The sequence below is a fragment of the Anomaloglossus baeobatrachus genome, chromosome 2 (genome assembly GCF_048569485.1).
Source record: "Anomaloglossus baeobatrachus isolate aAnoBae1 chromosome 2, aAnoBae1.hap1, whole genome shotgun sequence".
Lineage (NCBI taxonomy): Eukaryota > Metazoa > Chordata > Amphibia > Anura > Aromobatidae > Anomaloglossus > Anomaloglossus baeobatrachus.
Genome location: NC_134354.1, coordinates 783,755,253 through 783,772,481, shown reverse-complemented (window position 1 = coordinate 783,772,481; position 17,229 = coordinate 783,755,253). Strand labels below are relative to the sequence as shown.

At 49.1% G+C, this 17,229-nt stretch overlaps 1 protein-coding gene across 1 annotated transcript in view; it reads left to right on the top strand.

Moving 5' to 3' along the window:
* Window positions 1-16,800, top strand: part of KLHL35 (kelch like family member 35) — a 42,713-nt gene extending 25,913 nt beyond the window's left edge. Inside the window, exons 2-7 of the mRNA XM_075337601.1 lie at window positions 388-1,278; window positions 5,007-5,191; window positions 5,358-5,476; window positions 5,932-6,120; window positions 11,843-12,031; window positions 14,674-16,800. Coding sequence (XP_075193716.1) covers window positions 388-1,278; window positions 5,007-5,191; window positions 5,358-5,476; window positions 5,932-6,120; window positions 11,843-12,031; window positions 14,674-14,862 — 1,762 coding nt within the window. The 3' untranslated portion in view covers window positions 14,863-16,800. The remainder of the gene's footprint in view (window positions 1-387; window positions 1,279-5,006; window positions 5,192-5,357; window positions 5,477-5,931; window positions 6,121-11,842; window positions 12,032-14,673) is intronic.
* The last annotated feature ends 429 nt before the right edge of the window (window positions 16,801-17,229 follow it).

Genomic DNA, 17,229 nt, shown 5'->3' with positions numbered 1-17,229 from the left:
TTATAAAAAAATAACAGATTGCATCTAAATATTTGTATCTATGAACAGGATGACTAAAAGGAAGGTTATTTTTGGTGGTCTACGCTCTGCAACCACCACCAATTTCTAGAATGAGAGGGCTAAGGAGCTTCTCCAATCCTTTGGTTTTCTGAGGCTTGTGTCTTTGGAATAACCATACAGTATGCCACAATGGAGATGTAATGTACAGAAGTTGGAGGAGGAGGAACCATAATATGGGTGCCAGAGCTCAGACCACCCAACCCATCAATAACACCTTCTGACATGTCTGAGTGACACCTCAGAAGATATTTAAAGCTTAACCTTTCCTTTATAAACATTTCAGAAACCAGTAACAAGACTTTAATGATTTCATGTTGTCTAATCCAGGGTTCAGAAGGTCATGAATGAAGAAATAGACTATAAGACCTACCATCTCGAAAACTCAATCCAAGAGCCAAGGACAAGTAAGAATCAAACAAGGTCATGTGGTGGAGCCTGTCATGCCAAGGAGATATTACAAAACTTAAACATATACAGACAAAGTGGAATTTTTACAGACGTGGTCCTTCTCATAGAAGATCAGACATTTCCCTGTCATCGAGGGGTCTTGTCTGCCAATAGTTCTTATTTTCGGGCCATGTTTGGTGGTAACCTCAAGGAGAGCAATCTCAGCAATGTGAAAATTGAGAAAATCTCTGCTCGAGTTATGAGCGTTCTACTGGACTTCATGTATGGTGGCAGTCCAAGGATAGAAGAAGACAATGTAGAGGACATCTTGCAGGCTTCGGATCTGCTCCATATCTGCACTTTACGGGATGAGTGCGTGAAGTTTCTTGACAGCCAGCTGGATCCTTCCAACTGTGTGGGCATCATGAAGTTTGCAGACATGTTCTCCATCATTTCCTTGTCAGAGAAAAGTAAGAAGCTGATGCTGGAAGGTTTCGAGGAGGTCTCCTGCCATGAGGAGTTCTTGGAGTTGACTAAAGAGGAACTGATTGAGTATTTGTCCAATGATGACTTGGTGGTGAGCAAGGAAGAAACGGTCTATGAAGCCGTCATGAGGTGGGTGAAGGAAAATAAAAGCCGAGGAAGAGAAGCTCTGAAGGATCTGATGGAACATGTGAGGTTACCTTTGATGGATCCGGCTTATTTTTTGGAGAAGGTGGAAATGGACAAGACCATCCAAGAATGTCCGGAGTGTTTTCCTCTACTTCATGAGGCTCGGAGATACCTGATCCTCGGGAATCCACTGAATTCTCTCAGGGTGAGACCAAGAAGGTAAGAAATGAGCAGATTTTATACTCAATATGTAGAACAGAGCTGCTTTCTAATGACCCTACCTCATTTTTTGCATTGGAAACTTATTACTTCCTTATTTACTGGTACTGGTATTGCAGTATATTAGATCACAACATGACGTTGGCTTTGGCGGTATTATATGGGCAACATATTATAGCAGAACTTTATGACATTGCCATTTGGATGCTATATGGGTCTTGGATCGTAGTATTATCTGAGCAGTGATTAGATGTTTTATATAAAAATAGCATCATTTTTTATCTAGCAGTGTATAGCAGTATTATTGACCCTGCATGTTTTTATTATATGGGAGTTATATTGTGAAATTATGGCTTTTTTTTTACTGCAGGAACGAAAGTAACAGTCAAAATTTTGAACCTACTTGTTAAGCATTGGTTTTCCTTGTTCTCATTGGAATGTGCACATTCTAGATTCAGCCTGAAGGCGGCAAAACCGAAAGGGAACATATATAGAAAGAATGAGTAGAGAAAAACTTGTGAAACAAACCAGAGTGTGTTGTACCTTAAATTTCTCACAGTACCCTCTTTACTTGGATGACAATTTTACCCCCATAGTATTCTCTCCGGCAGCTTCATTGGGTCATCACCTAGAATGGCTTCCAATGAGCAGGTTCCCTGATCAAGAATTCATGTGTGGAATCACCAACCTTCATAACCTGTTTGCGACCATCAGGGGTATTTTGCAGAGGCACAATCTATTCCACAACCATTCTAATCCAGAATAGTTTAACACATGAAGGTTAGTGAATCCAGATTATTACTAGAACCTTTGTATCCTCAAGAGCCTAGAACAAAAACATCAATCTTTATTCTGAAACTGACTCTCAAAACTAAGAATGACTTCTGCTGCAGAGGATAAGTTCATCAGAGTTACCAGACTCAGAATCACCTCAGATAACGAGCCTCATAATTGATGCACAGAAATTAGGAAGCAGACACATGTCAACCTCAACTGTCCAGAGGAGACCGCGAGAAGCGACCTTTATGGTCGTATAGGCACAAATGAGAACCACAATTAAGGTGAGATTTATTTGGACAGGGCAAAATAAGGACTAGATGTTAGATCAGTAGAAATCTGTACTGTGATCTCATGGGGAAACATTTGAGATTGTTTATAGCTACTGCGATGTCTTTGGGAAATCCAGCAAAGGTGAGCGGATGGTTTCCCACCAGGAAGCATGAAGGGGAGGTGTTGTTGGGTGCCTGTACTTTTCTGGTGACACTTGGTGATTGATTACCCAGCATGGCGACCACAGCATTGTGCAGTGACTGACAACCCAACTGGTCTGCCCTTAGAGTGATCATCATTTGTGCTGCACAAAACGCCTCCAGGCTATGTGAACAAGGAGAGGAATGGAGGCTGCGTTAGAGGACCTGGCCTCCACAATCATCCATCGTTCACACAACGGAGATGGTTTGGGATGAGTTGTACGCCGAATGATGACAAAGCAGCCAACAAATGTCCAGCGCCTCTGGGAGCTCCTTTAAGACTTTTGGAAGCTATTGAAGGTGAGACCTGATGAAGGTGCGGAGAAAATTCCAGGGGGCTGTAACGCTGTCATCTGAGGAACAATGGGGAGTCTGAAAAATCTAAAGTGTAACACATATATTGTTGATTCTTTGTCTTGTTTCCATCACAATAAGAACAAGGAAAACCTCTGCATGATCAGGGGCGCCCAAACTTTTGCCCAGCACTGTTTTACATGACAGTAGTATTATATAAGTCCCGTATGGCTTTGTTGTGCAGAGATGGAATATAACAGTATAATTTGGGCAGTGAGTGTATGTTTTATTCAGTTACTGAATAGAAGTATTATTAGAGCATCCTATGGCGGTGTTATCTGAATGCTCTATTGCACCATTATGTGGCACTGCCTTTAAGACACAGCAAAGTAACATGAAACAGAATCTTTCAGCTGGTTATTGCTATGTAATCTGAGAGCAGCCTGATGTAGGGGCTGAGACCCTGATTTCAGCAATGGATCACTTCCTGGTCTGCTTGCTGAGCCCTGTATAACCTCACCCACACCACTGATTGGTAATTTTTTTGTCTGTACTGTGCATAGGCAGAAAGTTGTCAGTAAGTGGGGTGTATAACCCCCCCACACAATATTGGCAGTTTTCTGCCTACTTTATGCATAGGCAGAAAGCTGTCAATAAGAGGGATTTATAACCCCCCCCCCACACCACTAATTGACAGCTTGCTGTCTACTTTGTGCATAGGCAGAAAGCTGGCAATAAGTGGGTTCTATAAACACGCCCCACACTACTGATTGGCAGTTTTCTGTCTATACTGTGCATAGGTAGAAAGCTGTCAATAAGTGGGATTTATAACCCCGCCCACACCACTGATTGACAGTTTGCTGTCTACTTTGTGCATAGGCAGAAAGCTGGCAATAAGTGGGATGTATAGCCCTACCAACACCACTGATTGGCAGTGTTCTGTCTACACTGTGCATAGGCAGAAAGCTGTTAATAAGTGGGGTGTATTACCCCACCCACACCACTGATTGGCAATTTTATGTGTACACTGTGCATAGTCAGAAAGATGTAAATAAGTGAGGTGTATAACCCCACTCACACCACTAATTGGCCGTATTCTGTGTACACTGTACATAGGTAGAAAGCTATCAATAAGTGGGGTGTATAGCCCCCACCCACACCACTGATTGACAGTTTTCTGTGTACACAGTCCATAAGCAGAAAGCTCTTAATATGTGGTGGGATTATATAGAGCAGGAGGACTAGGGTGCACAAGCCATTTAGTCTTGTAGTGATAATCTCCTGTTGATAAAACAGTGATAATAATTTTATTCATTTATATAGCGCTATTAATTCCATAGCGCTTTACATACATTGGCAACACTGTCCCGATTGGGGCTCACAATCTACGTTCCCTATCAGTATGTTTTTGGAGTGTGGGAGGAAACCGGAGAACCCGGAGGAAACCCACGCAAACACAGGGAGAGCATACAAACTCCTTGCAGATGGCGTCCTTAGTGGGACTAGAAACCAGGACCCCAGCGCTGCAAGACTGCAGTGCTAACCACTGAGCCACCACAAGACTGCAGTGCTAACCACTGAGCCACCGTCCCATTTCATGGAAACAGCAGTACACAGCCTAGTAAGTGACACATCACTGGAATCAGAGTCTCAGCATCTACATTATGCTTCTCTCAGATTACATATCAAAATCCTGCTGACAGATTTCCTTTTAGTGAGGTCCATATGGTGTTATTATTTAACCACTGCATGGTAATATTATTTGGGCAGTTAACAGAAGTAGTATTTGATAATTCCATGGTGGATTTATCTGAGCAATATGTTCCCATATTATGTAGCCGCTATATGGCAGTATTATTCAAGCACTAAGCACCTTGTCACACCAACATAGCACCATTACATTGAAAGCGTATGGCAGTATTATTTATATGATGGTCATTTTTTGAGCACCATATACCAGTATTATTTGAGCACTATATGGGGGTACTATTTGCACACACTTTGGCATTGATATATGGTGTTATTTGAGTCCTGTATAATATTTTTGTGGTTTATATGGCACAGTAATAGAGCAATGCATTGCACTTTAATGTTAGCACTTTTATATTTTATATTATATGTATATTGTGGCCTTCATTTGATGTTGTAGGTTTAATTGTGATTTTTGTCTCTTATTCATTGCAGGTTCATGAATTTGTCCGAAGCCATAGTCATCATCGGCGGCTGCGATAGAAAAGGTCTCCTAAAACTGCCGTTTACCGAGTGTTACCATCCCAAGAGCGGGCAGTGGATGACCCTCGCCAGTATGCCGGGCTACACCAAGTCCGAGTTTGCTGCCACCACCCTGAAGAATAATATCTATATCTCAGGTAATGTATTTGTGGCCCGGACTCTGCGGAAGGACTTCACCCCCCCCCTTCCCAGCTGTAATACATATGGATACCCTTAGCCTTTCCCTCAGGGACTATTGTAACATTGTATGAAATGCGGTTATGTTCTATAATATTATCGATCGTTTATCTTTGGCTTCTCCAGGCGGCCACATTAACAGCAGCGATGTTTGGATGTTCAGCACTCAGCTAAATTCCTGGATTAAGGTCGCTCCGCTGAATAAAGGTCGCTGGCGGCACAAGATGGCGGTGCTCAATGGAGAGGTAAGAAAGTCAGGGACTTTTTATTACTCCATCTAGACCTCCAATATATATAATGCAAACCCAAAATTCATCCTTCTAACCCCAATGCAGAGTTTGTTACAATGTATCATGGCTCGAGTTTGCCAGATAAGCCAAATAAGTCCAGGTCTGAGCGCCGACCGGGGGTCTCTTGACCCCAAAAATAGGTCTCGTTTGCATTCGTTAGGCTTTTGCCATGGATCAGGAGACCCCAGATCCGATCAAATGAATTCTGGCGAAGATTCTCAGCATCTTAATGCAAACAATCAATGTTATTATTCGTTGACAACAAGCGGAGATCTTGAAAATAAAGAGAAATTTTAACCTAAAGTTTATTAGAAAGTTGCAGATTTTTTTTCACTTTATTAATGTTGATAGAAATTTATTATAATGGCATAAAAATGAAGATATTTATAAAGGGGGGCTATCTTCTGCAGATCTACTCCATTGGGGGATTTGATGGCCTGAAGAGGTTGTCGACGGTAGAACGGTACAACGCATTCACGAACACCTGGTCTCCTGTCACCCCCATGTTGGAAGCTGTGAGCTCGGCCGCAGTGGTCGCCACCATGAACAAGCTGTATGTTATTGGCGGAGCGGTGGAGGATTATGGGAACACAGACAAGGTATGGCGGCTTTAAGCCCTTACTTTAGATGTAGCAGAGTTGAATTAGTCATTGGTTATCATTCCTATGCTATGGGGTCTGTGATAGAAAAAGGGGGCACCGACCTGCTTTCCAACAAAGAAGCTGCCACTATGGGGAGCACACTGTATAAGCTGAGTTCCCCCTAGTGGTGGCCGCAGGCAGATAGTATTTTCAAATGTACAAAGGAAGAAGGGGAATTGGAGTTTCACGGGGCACAGTTTTCAATATATTTACACCGGGTTAGCAAGACATGGAAATGATACAACTGTGGTTTCCTGCAGCCACCACTAGAGGCAGCTCCCTGTATACAGAGATACATGATAAGATCCTGTCTGCAGCCACCACTAGGGGGAGCTCCCTGTATACAGAGGTACATGATAAGATCCTGTCTGCAGCCACCACTAGGGGGAGCGCCCCGTATACAGAGATACATGATAAGATCCTGTCTGCAGCCATCACTAGGGGGAGCTCCCTGTATACAGAGATACATGATAAGATCCTGTCTGCAGCCACCACTAGGGGGAGCTCCCTGTATACAGAGATACATGATAAGATTCTGTCTGCAGCCACCACTAGGGGGAGCTCCCTGTATACAGAGATACATGATAAGATCCTGTCTGCAGCCACCACTAGGGGGAGCTCCCTGTATACAGAGATACATGATAAGATCCTGTCTGCAGCCTCCACTAGGGGGAGCTCCCTCTATACAGAGATACATGATAAGATCCTGTCTGCAGTCACCACTAGAGAGAGCTCCCTGTATACAGAGATACATGATAAGATCCTGTCTGCAGCCACCACTAGGGGGAGCTCCCTGTATACAGAGATACATGATAAGATCCTGTCTGCAGCCTCCACTAGGGGGAGCTCCCTCTATACAGAGATACATGATAAGATCCTGTCTGCAGCCACCACTAGGGGGAGCTCCCTCTATACAGAGATACATGATAAGATCCTGTCTGCAGTCACCACTAGAGAGAGCTCCCTCTATACAGAGATACATGATAAGATCCTGTCTGCAGCCACCACTAGGGGGAGCTCCCTGTATACAGAGACACATGATAAGATTCTGTCTGCAGCCACCACTAGGGGGAGCTCCCTGTATACAGAGATACATGATAAGATCCTGTCTGCAGCCACCACTAGGGGGAGCTCCCTGTATACAGAGACACATGATAAGATTCTGTCTGCAGCCACCACTAGGGGGAGCTCCCTCTATACAGAGATACATGATAAGATCCTGTCTGCAGTCACCACTAGGGGGAGCTCCCTGTATACAGAGATACATGATAAGATCCTGTCTGCAGTCACCACTAGGGGGAGCTCCCTGTATACAGAGATACATGATAAGATCCTGTCTGCAGTCACCACTAGGGGGAGCTCCCTGTATACAGAGATACATGATAAGATCCTGTCTGCAGCCACCACTAGAGGGAGCTCCCTGTATACAGAGATACATGATAAGATCCTGTCTGCAGTCACCACTAGGGGGAGCTCCCTGTATACAGAGGTACATGATAAGATCCTGTCTGCAGCCACCACTAGGGGGAGCTCCCTGTATACAGAGATACATGATAAGATCCTGTCTGCAGTCACCACTAGGGGGAGCTCCCTGTATACACAGATACATGATAAGATTCTGTCTGCAGCCACCACTAGAGGGAGCTCCCTGTATACAGAGATACATGATAAGATCCTGTCTGCAGCCACCACTAGGGGGAGCTCCCTGTATACAGAGGTACTTGATAAGATCCTGTCTGCAGCCACCACTAGGGGGAGCTCCCTGTATACAGAGATACATGATAAGATCCTGTCTGCAGCCACCACTAGGGGGAGCTCCCTGTATACAGAGATACATGATAAGACCCTGTCTGCAGCCACCACTAGGGGGAGCTCTCTGTATACAGAGATACATGATAAGATCCTGTCTGCAGCCACCACTAGGGGGAGCTACCTGTATACAGAGACACATGATAAGATTCTGTCTGCAGCCACCACTAGGGGGAGCTCCCTCTATACAGAGATACATGATAAGATCCTGTCTGCAGTCACCACTAGGGGGAGCTCCCTGTATACAGAGATACATGATAAGACCCTGTCTGCAGCCACCACTAGGGGGAGCTCCCTGCATTCAGAGATACATGATAAGATTCTGTCTGCAGCCACCACTAGGGGGAGCTCCCTGTATACAGAGATACATGATAAGACCCTGTCTGCAGCCACCACTAGGGGGAGCTCCCTGTATACAGAGACACATGATAAGATTCTGTCTGCAGCCACCACTAGGGGGAGCTCCCTGTATACAGAGATACATGATAAGACCCTGTCTGCAGCCACCACTAGGGGGAGCTCCCTGTATACAGAGACACATGATAAGATTCTGTCTGCAGCCACCACTAGGGGGAGCTCCCTGTATACAGAGATACATGATAAGATTCTGTCTGCAGCCACCACTAGGGGGAGCTCCCTGTATACAGAGACGCATGATAAGATTCTGTCTGCAGCCACCACTAGGGGGAGCTCCCTGTATACAGAGACACATGATAAGATTCTGTCTGCAGCCACCACTAGGGGGAGCTCCCTGTATACAGAGATACATGATAAGACCCTGTCTGCAGCCACCACTAGTGGGAGCTCCCTGCATACAGAGACACATCATAAGATTCTGTCTGCAGCCACCACTAGGAGGAGCTCCCTGTATACAGAGATACATGATAAGATCCTGTCTGCAGTCACCACTAGGGGGAGCTCCCTGTATACAGAGATACATGATAAGATCCTGTCTGCAGTCACCACTAGGGGGAGCTCCCTGTATACAGAGATACATGATAAGACCCTGTCTGCAGCCACCACTAGGGGGAGCTCCCTGTATACAGAGACACATGATAAGATTCTGTCTGCAGCCACCACTAGGGGGAGCTCCCTGTATACAGAGATACATGATAAGATTCTGTCTGCAGCCACCACTAGGGGGAGCTCCCTGTATACAGAGATACATGATAAGATCCTGTCTGCAGTCACCACTAGGGGGAGCTCCCTGTATACAGAGATACATGATAAGACCCTGTCTGCAGCCACCACTAGGGGGAGCTCCCTGCATTCAGAGATACATGATAAGATTCTGTCTGCAGCCACCACTAGGGGGAGCTCCCTGTATACAGAGATACATGATAAGACCCTGTCTGCAGCCACCACTAGGGGGAGCTCCCTGTATACAGAGACACATGATAAGATTCTGTCTGCAGCCACCACTAGGGGGAGCTCCCTGTATACAGAGATACATGATAAGATTCTGTCTGCAGCCACCACTAGGGGGAGCTCCCTGTATACAGAGACGCATGATAAGATTCTGTCTGCAGCCACCACTAGGGGGAGCTCCCTGTATACAGAGACACACGATAAGATTCTGTCTGCAGCCACCACTAGGGGGAGCTCCCTGTATACAGAGATACATGATAAGACCCTGTCTGCAGCCACCACTAGTGGGAGGTCCCTGCATACAGAGACACATGATAAGATTCTGTCTGCAGCCACCACTAGGAGGAGCTCCCTGTATACAGAGATACATGATAAGATCCTGTCTGCAGTCACCACTAGGGGGAGCTCCCTGTATACAGAGATACATGATAAGATCCTGTCTGCAGTCACCACTAGGGGGAGCTCCCTGTATACAGAGATACATGATAAGACCCTGTCTGCAGCCACCACTAGGGGGAGCTCCCTGTATACAGAGACACATGATAAGATTCTGTCTGCAGCCACCACTAGGGGGAGCTCCCTGTATACAGAGATACATGATAAGATTCTGTCTGCAGCCACCACTAGGGGGAGCTCCCTGTATACAGAGATACATGATAAGATCCTGTCTGCAGCCACCACTAGGGGGAGCTCCCTGTATACAGAGACACATGATAAGATTCTGTCTGCAGCCACCACTAGGGGGAGCTCCCTGTATACAGAGATACATGATAAGATCCTGTCTGCAGTCACCACTAGGGGGAGCTCCCTGTATACAGAGACACATGATAAGATTCTGTCTGCAGCCACCACTAGGGGGAGCTCCCTGTATACAGAGATACATGATAAGATCCTGTCTGCAGCCACCACTAGGGGGAGCTCCCTGTATACAGAGACACATGATAAGATTCTGTCTGCAGCCACCACTAGGGGGAGCTCCCTGTATACAGAGATGCATGATAGGATCCTGTCTGCAGCCACCACTAGGTGGAGCTCCCTGTATACAGAGATACATGATAGGATCCTGTCTGCAGCCACCACTAGAGGGAGCTCCCTGTATACAGAGACACATGATAAGATTCTGTCTGCAGCCACCACTAGGGGGAGCTCCCTGTATACAGAGACACATGATAAGATTCTGTCTGCAGCCACCACTAGGGGGAGCTCCCTGTATACAGAGATACATGATAAGATCCTGTCTGCAGCCACCACTAGGGGGAGCTCCCTGTATACAGAGACACATGATAAGATCCTGTCTGCAGCCACCACTAGGGGGAGCTCCCTGTATACAGAGACACATGATAAGATTCTGTCTGCAGCCACCACTAGGGGGAGCTCCCTGTATACAGAGATACATGATAAGATCCTGTCTGCAGCCACCACTAGGGGGAGCTCCCTGTATACAGAGACACATGATAAGATCCTGTCTGCAGCCACCACTAGGGGGAGCTCCCTGTATACAGAGATACATGATAAGATCCTGTCTGCAGCCACCACTAGGGGGAGCTCCCTGTATACAGAGATACATGATAAGATCCTGTCTGCAGCCACCACTAGGGGGAGCTCCCTGTATACAGAGATACATGATAAGATTCTGTCTGCAGCCACCACTAGGGGGAGCTCCCTGTATATAGAGATACATGATAAGATCCTGTCTGCAGCCACCACTAGGGGGAGCTCCCTGTATACAGAGATACATGATAAGATCCTGTCTGCAGTCACCACTAGGGGGAGCTCCCTGTATACAGAGATACATGATAAGATCCTGTCTGCAGCCTCCACTAGGGGGAGCTCCCTGTATACAGAGATACATGATAAGATCCTGTCTGCAGTCACCACTAGGGGGAGCTCCCTGTATACAGAGATACATGATAAGATCCTGTCTGCAGCCTCCACTAGGGGGAGCTCCCTGTATACAGAGATACATGATAAGATCCTGTCTGCAGCCACCACTAGGGGGAGCTCCCTGTATACAGAGATACATGATAAGATTCTGTCTGCAGCCACCACTAGGGGGAGCTCCCTGTATATAGAGATACATGATAAGATCCTGTCTGCAGCCACCACTAGGGGGAGCTCCCTGTATACAGACATACATGATAAGATCCTGTCTGCAGTCACCACTAGGGGGAGCTCCCTGTATACAGAGATACATGATAAGATCCTGTCTGCAGCCACCACTAGGGGGAGCTCCCTGTATACAGAGATACATGATAAGATCCTGTCTGCAGCCACCACTAGGGGGAGCTCCCTGTATACAGAGATACATGATAAGATTCTGTCTGCAGCCACCACTATGTAAGTGGTTATAAATGCATGTGACGTCTATAGCCAGGAGGAGACTATGGATAGCCGAATATTTCCACTGAAAGCGATCATGGAGGCCATGCTGCTTCTCAGAGTAGCAGGACCCTCATTCTATGACCCCAATAGGACCTTTGCTATGTAAATTCCCATTTTCCAGGTGCAGTGCTACGATCCAGAGGACGACACGTGGACGTACAGGGCGTCCTCGCCCTTCTCCCAGAGATGCATTAATGGCGTGGAGCTGGATGGTCTCATCTACGTGGTCGGGGGTCTTCTGAGCACAGTCTTCAGTTACAATCCAAAAACAGACGCGTGGAGGGAGGTGTCCTCTCTGCCCGGGCCGCTGGTGAGTTACAGAGAGCGCAGATCTCTAAAGGCCGGAGGACCTACCGAAATCCTCACTCCCATCAAATAGGTCCATGACATCACGTGATTAACCCATTCACAGCCTTTGATGACCGTGGCTCTTAAAGAGTTAAATCCCGTTGACAATCTCTGACAGTGGGATTTAACACGTGGCGGCAGAGGGGCTCAACGTTCCTCCTGCGCTATTTTGGCTGCTAGATATCACTGTAACCTCCTCAGATATGTGCCTGCTCAGCTCATCTGAGGGTCCATGTGTTTTCAATATTGGGTAGAGAATAGGCCCCCTACACCCCTCTGTCTTCCCCCCTTTGTCTCCTCCTGACTACATTGGAAATGGATTATCTCCAGAGATTGAGAACATATTCAATGTGCCGGATCCTTCTTTTCCCAGGGTCTGCAGTTGGGGATAATCATGATACTTCCATACTCATACGATGTTCCTCTGTCCCCTCCAGGCCCAAGCTTTCCTTTTACATACTTCTTTTCAGACCTTTTTTGCCCCTCCAAAATCCTCTGCTACCTTCTTTCAGACCCCTCTAGACTTCTCTAGGTCTGCTAGAGAACGGCTAATTAAGCCGAAATGTCTCATGGTGGGCTATAACAAATTATGGCAATGAACTTTGACTACTACCTCCTCCAAATATTCCCCTCTCCATACTAATCTGCCCCCCTCCAGACTCCCCTGTGTACACTCAGACACATTGTGATCCTCCAGGCTCCTGTGTGTCCGTCCAGACTCCTCTCCTGTCCCTCCAGACTCCTCTCCTGTCCTTCCAGACTCCCCTCCTGTCCCTCCAGACTCCCCTCCTGTCCCTCCAGACTCCTCTCCTGTCCCTCCAGACTTCCCTCCTGTCCCTCCAGACTCCTCTCCTGTCCCTCCAGAGTCCCCTCCTGTCCCTCCAGACTTCCCTCCTGTCCCTCCAGACTCCTCTCCTGTCCCTCCAGACTTCCCTCCTGTCCCTCCAGACTCCTCTCCTGTCCCTCTAGAGTCCCCTCCTGTCCCTCCAGAGTCCCCTCCTATCCCTCCAGACTCCTATCCTGTCCCTCCAGACTCCTCTCCTGTCCCTCCAGACACCACCTCTGTGTCGGCCCAGACTCCCCAGTGTCCCTCCAGACTCCCCAGTGTCCCTCCAGACTCCCCAGTGTCCCTCTGGACTCCCCAGTGTCCCTCCAGACTCCCCAGTGTCCCTCTAGACTCCCCAGTGTCCCTCTAGACTCCCCAGTGTCCCTCCAGACTCCCATATGTCCCTCCAGACTCCCATATGTCCCTCCAGACTCCCATATGTCCCTCCAGACTCCCATATGTCCCTCCACAATCCCCTCCAGTCCCTCCACACTCCCCTCCAGACTCCCCTATGTCTCTCCAGACTCCCCTATGTCTCTCCAGACTCCCATATGTCCCTCCAGACTCCCAAATGTCCATCCAGACTCCCATCCTGTCCCTCCAGACTCCTCTGTGCTGTTCCTCCCAACTTCACCACAAAATGCTTTGCTCCCTTCACAATCCTTTGTCCTCTCCAGATCTCTATGCCTTTTCTCGGATGCCCCTGTGATCCTCCAGACTGCCCCGTGATCCTCCAGACTCCCCCCGATATCCTCCAGACTCCTCCCGATATCCTCCAGACTCCCCCATGATCCTCCAGACTCCCCTGTGATCCTCCAGTCTCCCCTGTGATCTTCCAGTCTCCCCCATGATCCTCCAAACTCCCCCCGTCATCCTCCAGACTTTCCCTGTGATCCTCCAGACTCTCCCCATGATCCTCCAGACTCTCCCCGTGATCCTCCAGACTCTCCCCATCATCCTCCAGACTCCCCCGTCATCCTCCAAACTCCCCCGTCATCCTCCAGACTCTCCTCATCATCCTCCAGACTCCCCCGTCATCCTCCAAACTCCACCGTCATCCTCCAGACTCCCCCCGTCATCCTCCAGACTCCCCCCGTCATCCTCCAGACTCCCCCCGTGATCCTCCAGACTCCCCCGTGATCCTCCAGACTCCCCCGTCATTCTCTAGACTCCCCCCCGTCATCCTCCAAACTCCTCCGTCATCCTCCATACTCCCCCGTTATCCTCCAGACTCCCCCCGATATCCTCCAGACTCTCCCCATATCCCTCCAGACTCCTCTGTCCTTCTTCAGACTCCGCTGACCCACTCTCATGTTCAGCCCCTGTATCTCTTTTATGCTTCGTGAGACCCCTTTATATTTTACAGTCTCCTCTGTCCCCTCCAGAACCCTTTGTCCTCTACAGACCCCTTAGTCCTCTTTGTCCACTTTATCTACTGTGAGAACAATGGATCAGGCACAATTAAATCCTAATCTCTCTTTCCCCCAACATCTGATGCCCGGACCCCTCCAGACGCGGATGGTTTGACCGATCATACTGAAATTGGTGTTAGGACAGCCTTCATGTGCTGTGTAAAAAGTCACTTTAAAACAACTTGTCCACCATGAGCCATCAGCTTCAGCGATCCTGCTTGCTGATGGTTTCTATTACCATTTTTCAGGATTTTTTATCATTTCTTATTATCTCCCCGGTCAGCCGTGTTTTAGCCTTTTGACCTGGCACATGATGTTCTTACCTCCGCCATATTCCAGTCTTACCATGTGATTGTCTGTGTGCAGGAGAGCTGCGGTGTGACAGTGTGTGGTGGTAAAATGTACATACTGGGCGGAAGAGACGAAAATGGCGAAGGAACGGAAAACGCTTTCGTGTTTGATCCCAAAACCGGGCTGGTTGAGGCGGAGCCGCCCCTGCAGCGCAGCACCAGCTATCACGGCTGCGTGACCATCCTGCATCGGCCGGCCGGCTGACTCCGATCACGGCTGCCACACCATCCTCCACCGGCCAACTCCGATCACGGCTGCCTCACCATCCTCCACCAGCCCGCCGTCTCCGATCACGGCTGCCTCACCATCCTCCACCGGCCAGCTGACTCCGATCACGGCTGCCTCACCATCCTCCACCGGCCAACTCCGATCACGGCTGCCACACCATCCTCCGCCGGCCAACTCCGATCACGGCTGCCTCACCATCCTCCACCGGCCAACTCCGATCACGGCTGCCACACCATCCTCCGCCGGCCAGCTGACTCCGATCACGGCTGCCACACCATCCTCCACCGGCCAGCTGACTCCGATCACGGCTGCCACACCATCCTCCACCGGCCAGCTGACTCCAATCACGGCTGCCTCACCATCCTCCACCGGCCAGCTGACTCCGATCACGGCTGCCTCACCATCCTCCACCGGCTGTCTGACTCTGATCACGGCTGCCTCACCATCCTCCACCGGCCCGCCGACTCCGATCACGGCTGCCTCACCATCCTCCACCGGCCGGCCAGCTGACTCCGATCACGGCTGCCGCACCATCCTCCACCGGCTGTCTGACTCTGATCACGGCTGCCGCACCATCCTCCACCGGCCCGCCGACTCCGATCACGGCTGCCTCACCATCCTCCACCGGCCGGCCAGCTGACTCCGATCACGGCTGCCGCACCATCCTCCACCGGCTGTCTGACTCTGATCACGGCTGCCGCACCATCCTCCACCGGCCCGCCGACTCCGATCACGGCTGCCTCACCATCCTCCACCGGCCCGCCGACTCCGATCACGGCTGCCTCACCATCCTCCACCGGCCCGCCGACTCCGATCACGGCTGCCTCACCATCCTCCACCGGCTGTCTGACTCTGATCACGGCTGCCGCACCATCCTCCACCGGCTGTCTGACTCTGATCACGGCTGCCGCACCATCCTCCACCGGCTGTCTGACTCTGATCACGGCTGCCGCACCATCCTCCACCGGCTGTCTGACTCTGATCACGGCTGCCGCACCATCCTCCACCGGCTGTCTGACTCCGATCACGGCTGCCTCACCATCCTCCACCGGCTGTCTGACTCTGATCACGGCTGACTCCGAAATCCTAAAAAACTCTTTAGACCATGAACTTAATTTAATTTTCTAATTTCCTGATACTGTGAATATGATCCTGTGGGACGGTGGGCGTTTTCCATCCGTCTGCACAGCGTGTGCTGTTTATATACAGTTTTTATGTTGTGTACTGTTACGTAGCGTGTCGTACTGTCAGGATATACATGTACTGTGAAATGTCCCAACTGGGGGGAGTCACTGGAGTCACATTTGGACCCACCTTCACATTTGCCCCACCCCCGAGGTGCCCTATTGACAGTGCCAGCCACAGAGTCACTATTAACAGGGCCTCTACCGTACTAGGGGACTCCTGCAGACAGTGTCCTAAGCATAGTGCAGCATCAATAGTGCCAAAGTTTCCCCAAATACACTGCCAGCCATAAAGTGCCACTATTAACAGTGCCAGAGGACACAGTCCAACAGACAAGCAGTACCAGCCTCCTATACAGTGCCACTGTAGGGACTGTCCAGAGAGTGCCCCGAAATACCATGCCAGAGTGCCCCCATTACTAGTACCAGTGATCCCCCGTAATATTGCCAGCAAAAGAATGCCTCCGATACCAGTGCCAGAGTAGCTCTATATATAGTAGTGAGTGCCCACCGACAATGCCAGAGAGATCCTCCATTACTAATGTCAGAGAGTCCTTATCGTAAGCCACAAACTGCCCCCATTACTAATGCCATCATAGTGCCGGTCAGTGCCCCCATTACTAATGCCATCATAGTGCCGGTCAGTGCCCCCATTACTAATGCCATCATAGTGCCGGTCAGTGCCCCCATTACTAATGCCATCATAGTGCCGGTCAGTGCCCCCATTACTAATGCCATCATAGTGCCGGTCAGTTCCCCCATTACTAATGCCATCATAGTGCCGGTCAGTGCCCCCATTACTAGTGCCATCATAGTGCCGGTCAGTGCCCCCATTACTAATGCCATCAAAGTGCCGGTCAGTGCCCCCATTACTAATGCCATCATAGTGCCGGTCAGTGCCCCATTACTAATGCCATCATAGTGCCGGTCAGTGCCCCCATTACTAATGCCATCATAGTGCCGGTCAGTGCCCCCATTACTAATGCCATCATAGTGCTGGTCAGTTCCCCCATTACTAATGCCATCATAGTGCCGGTCAGTGCCCCCATTACTAATGCCATCATAGTGCCGGTCAGTGCCCCCATTACTAATGCCATCAGAGTGCCGGTCACTGCCCCCATTACTAATGCCATCATAGTGCCGGTCAGTGCCCCCATTA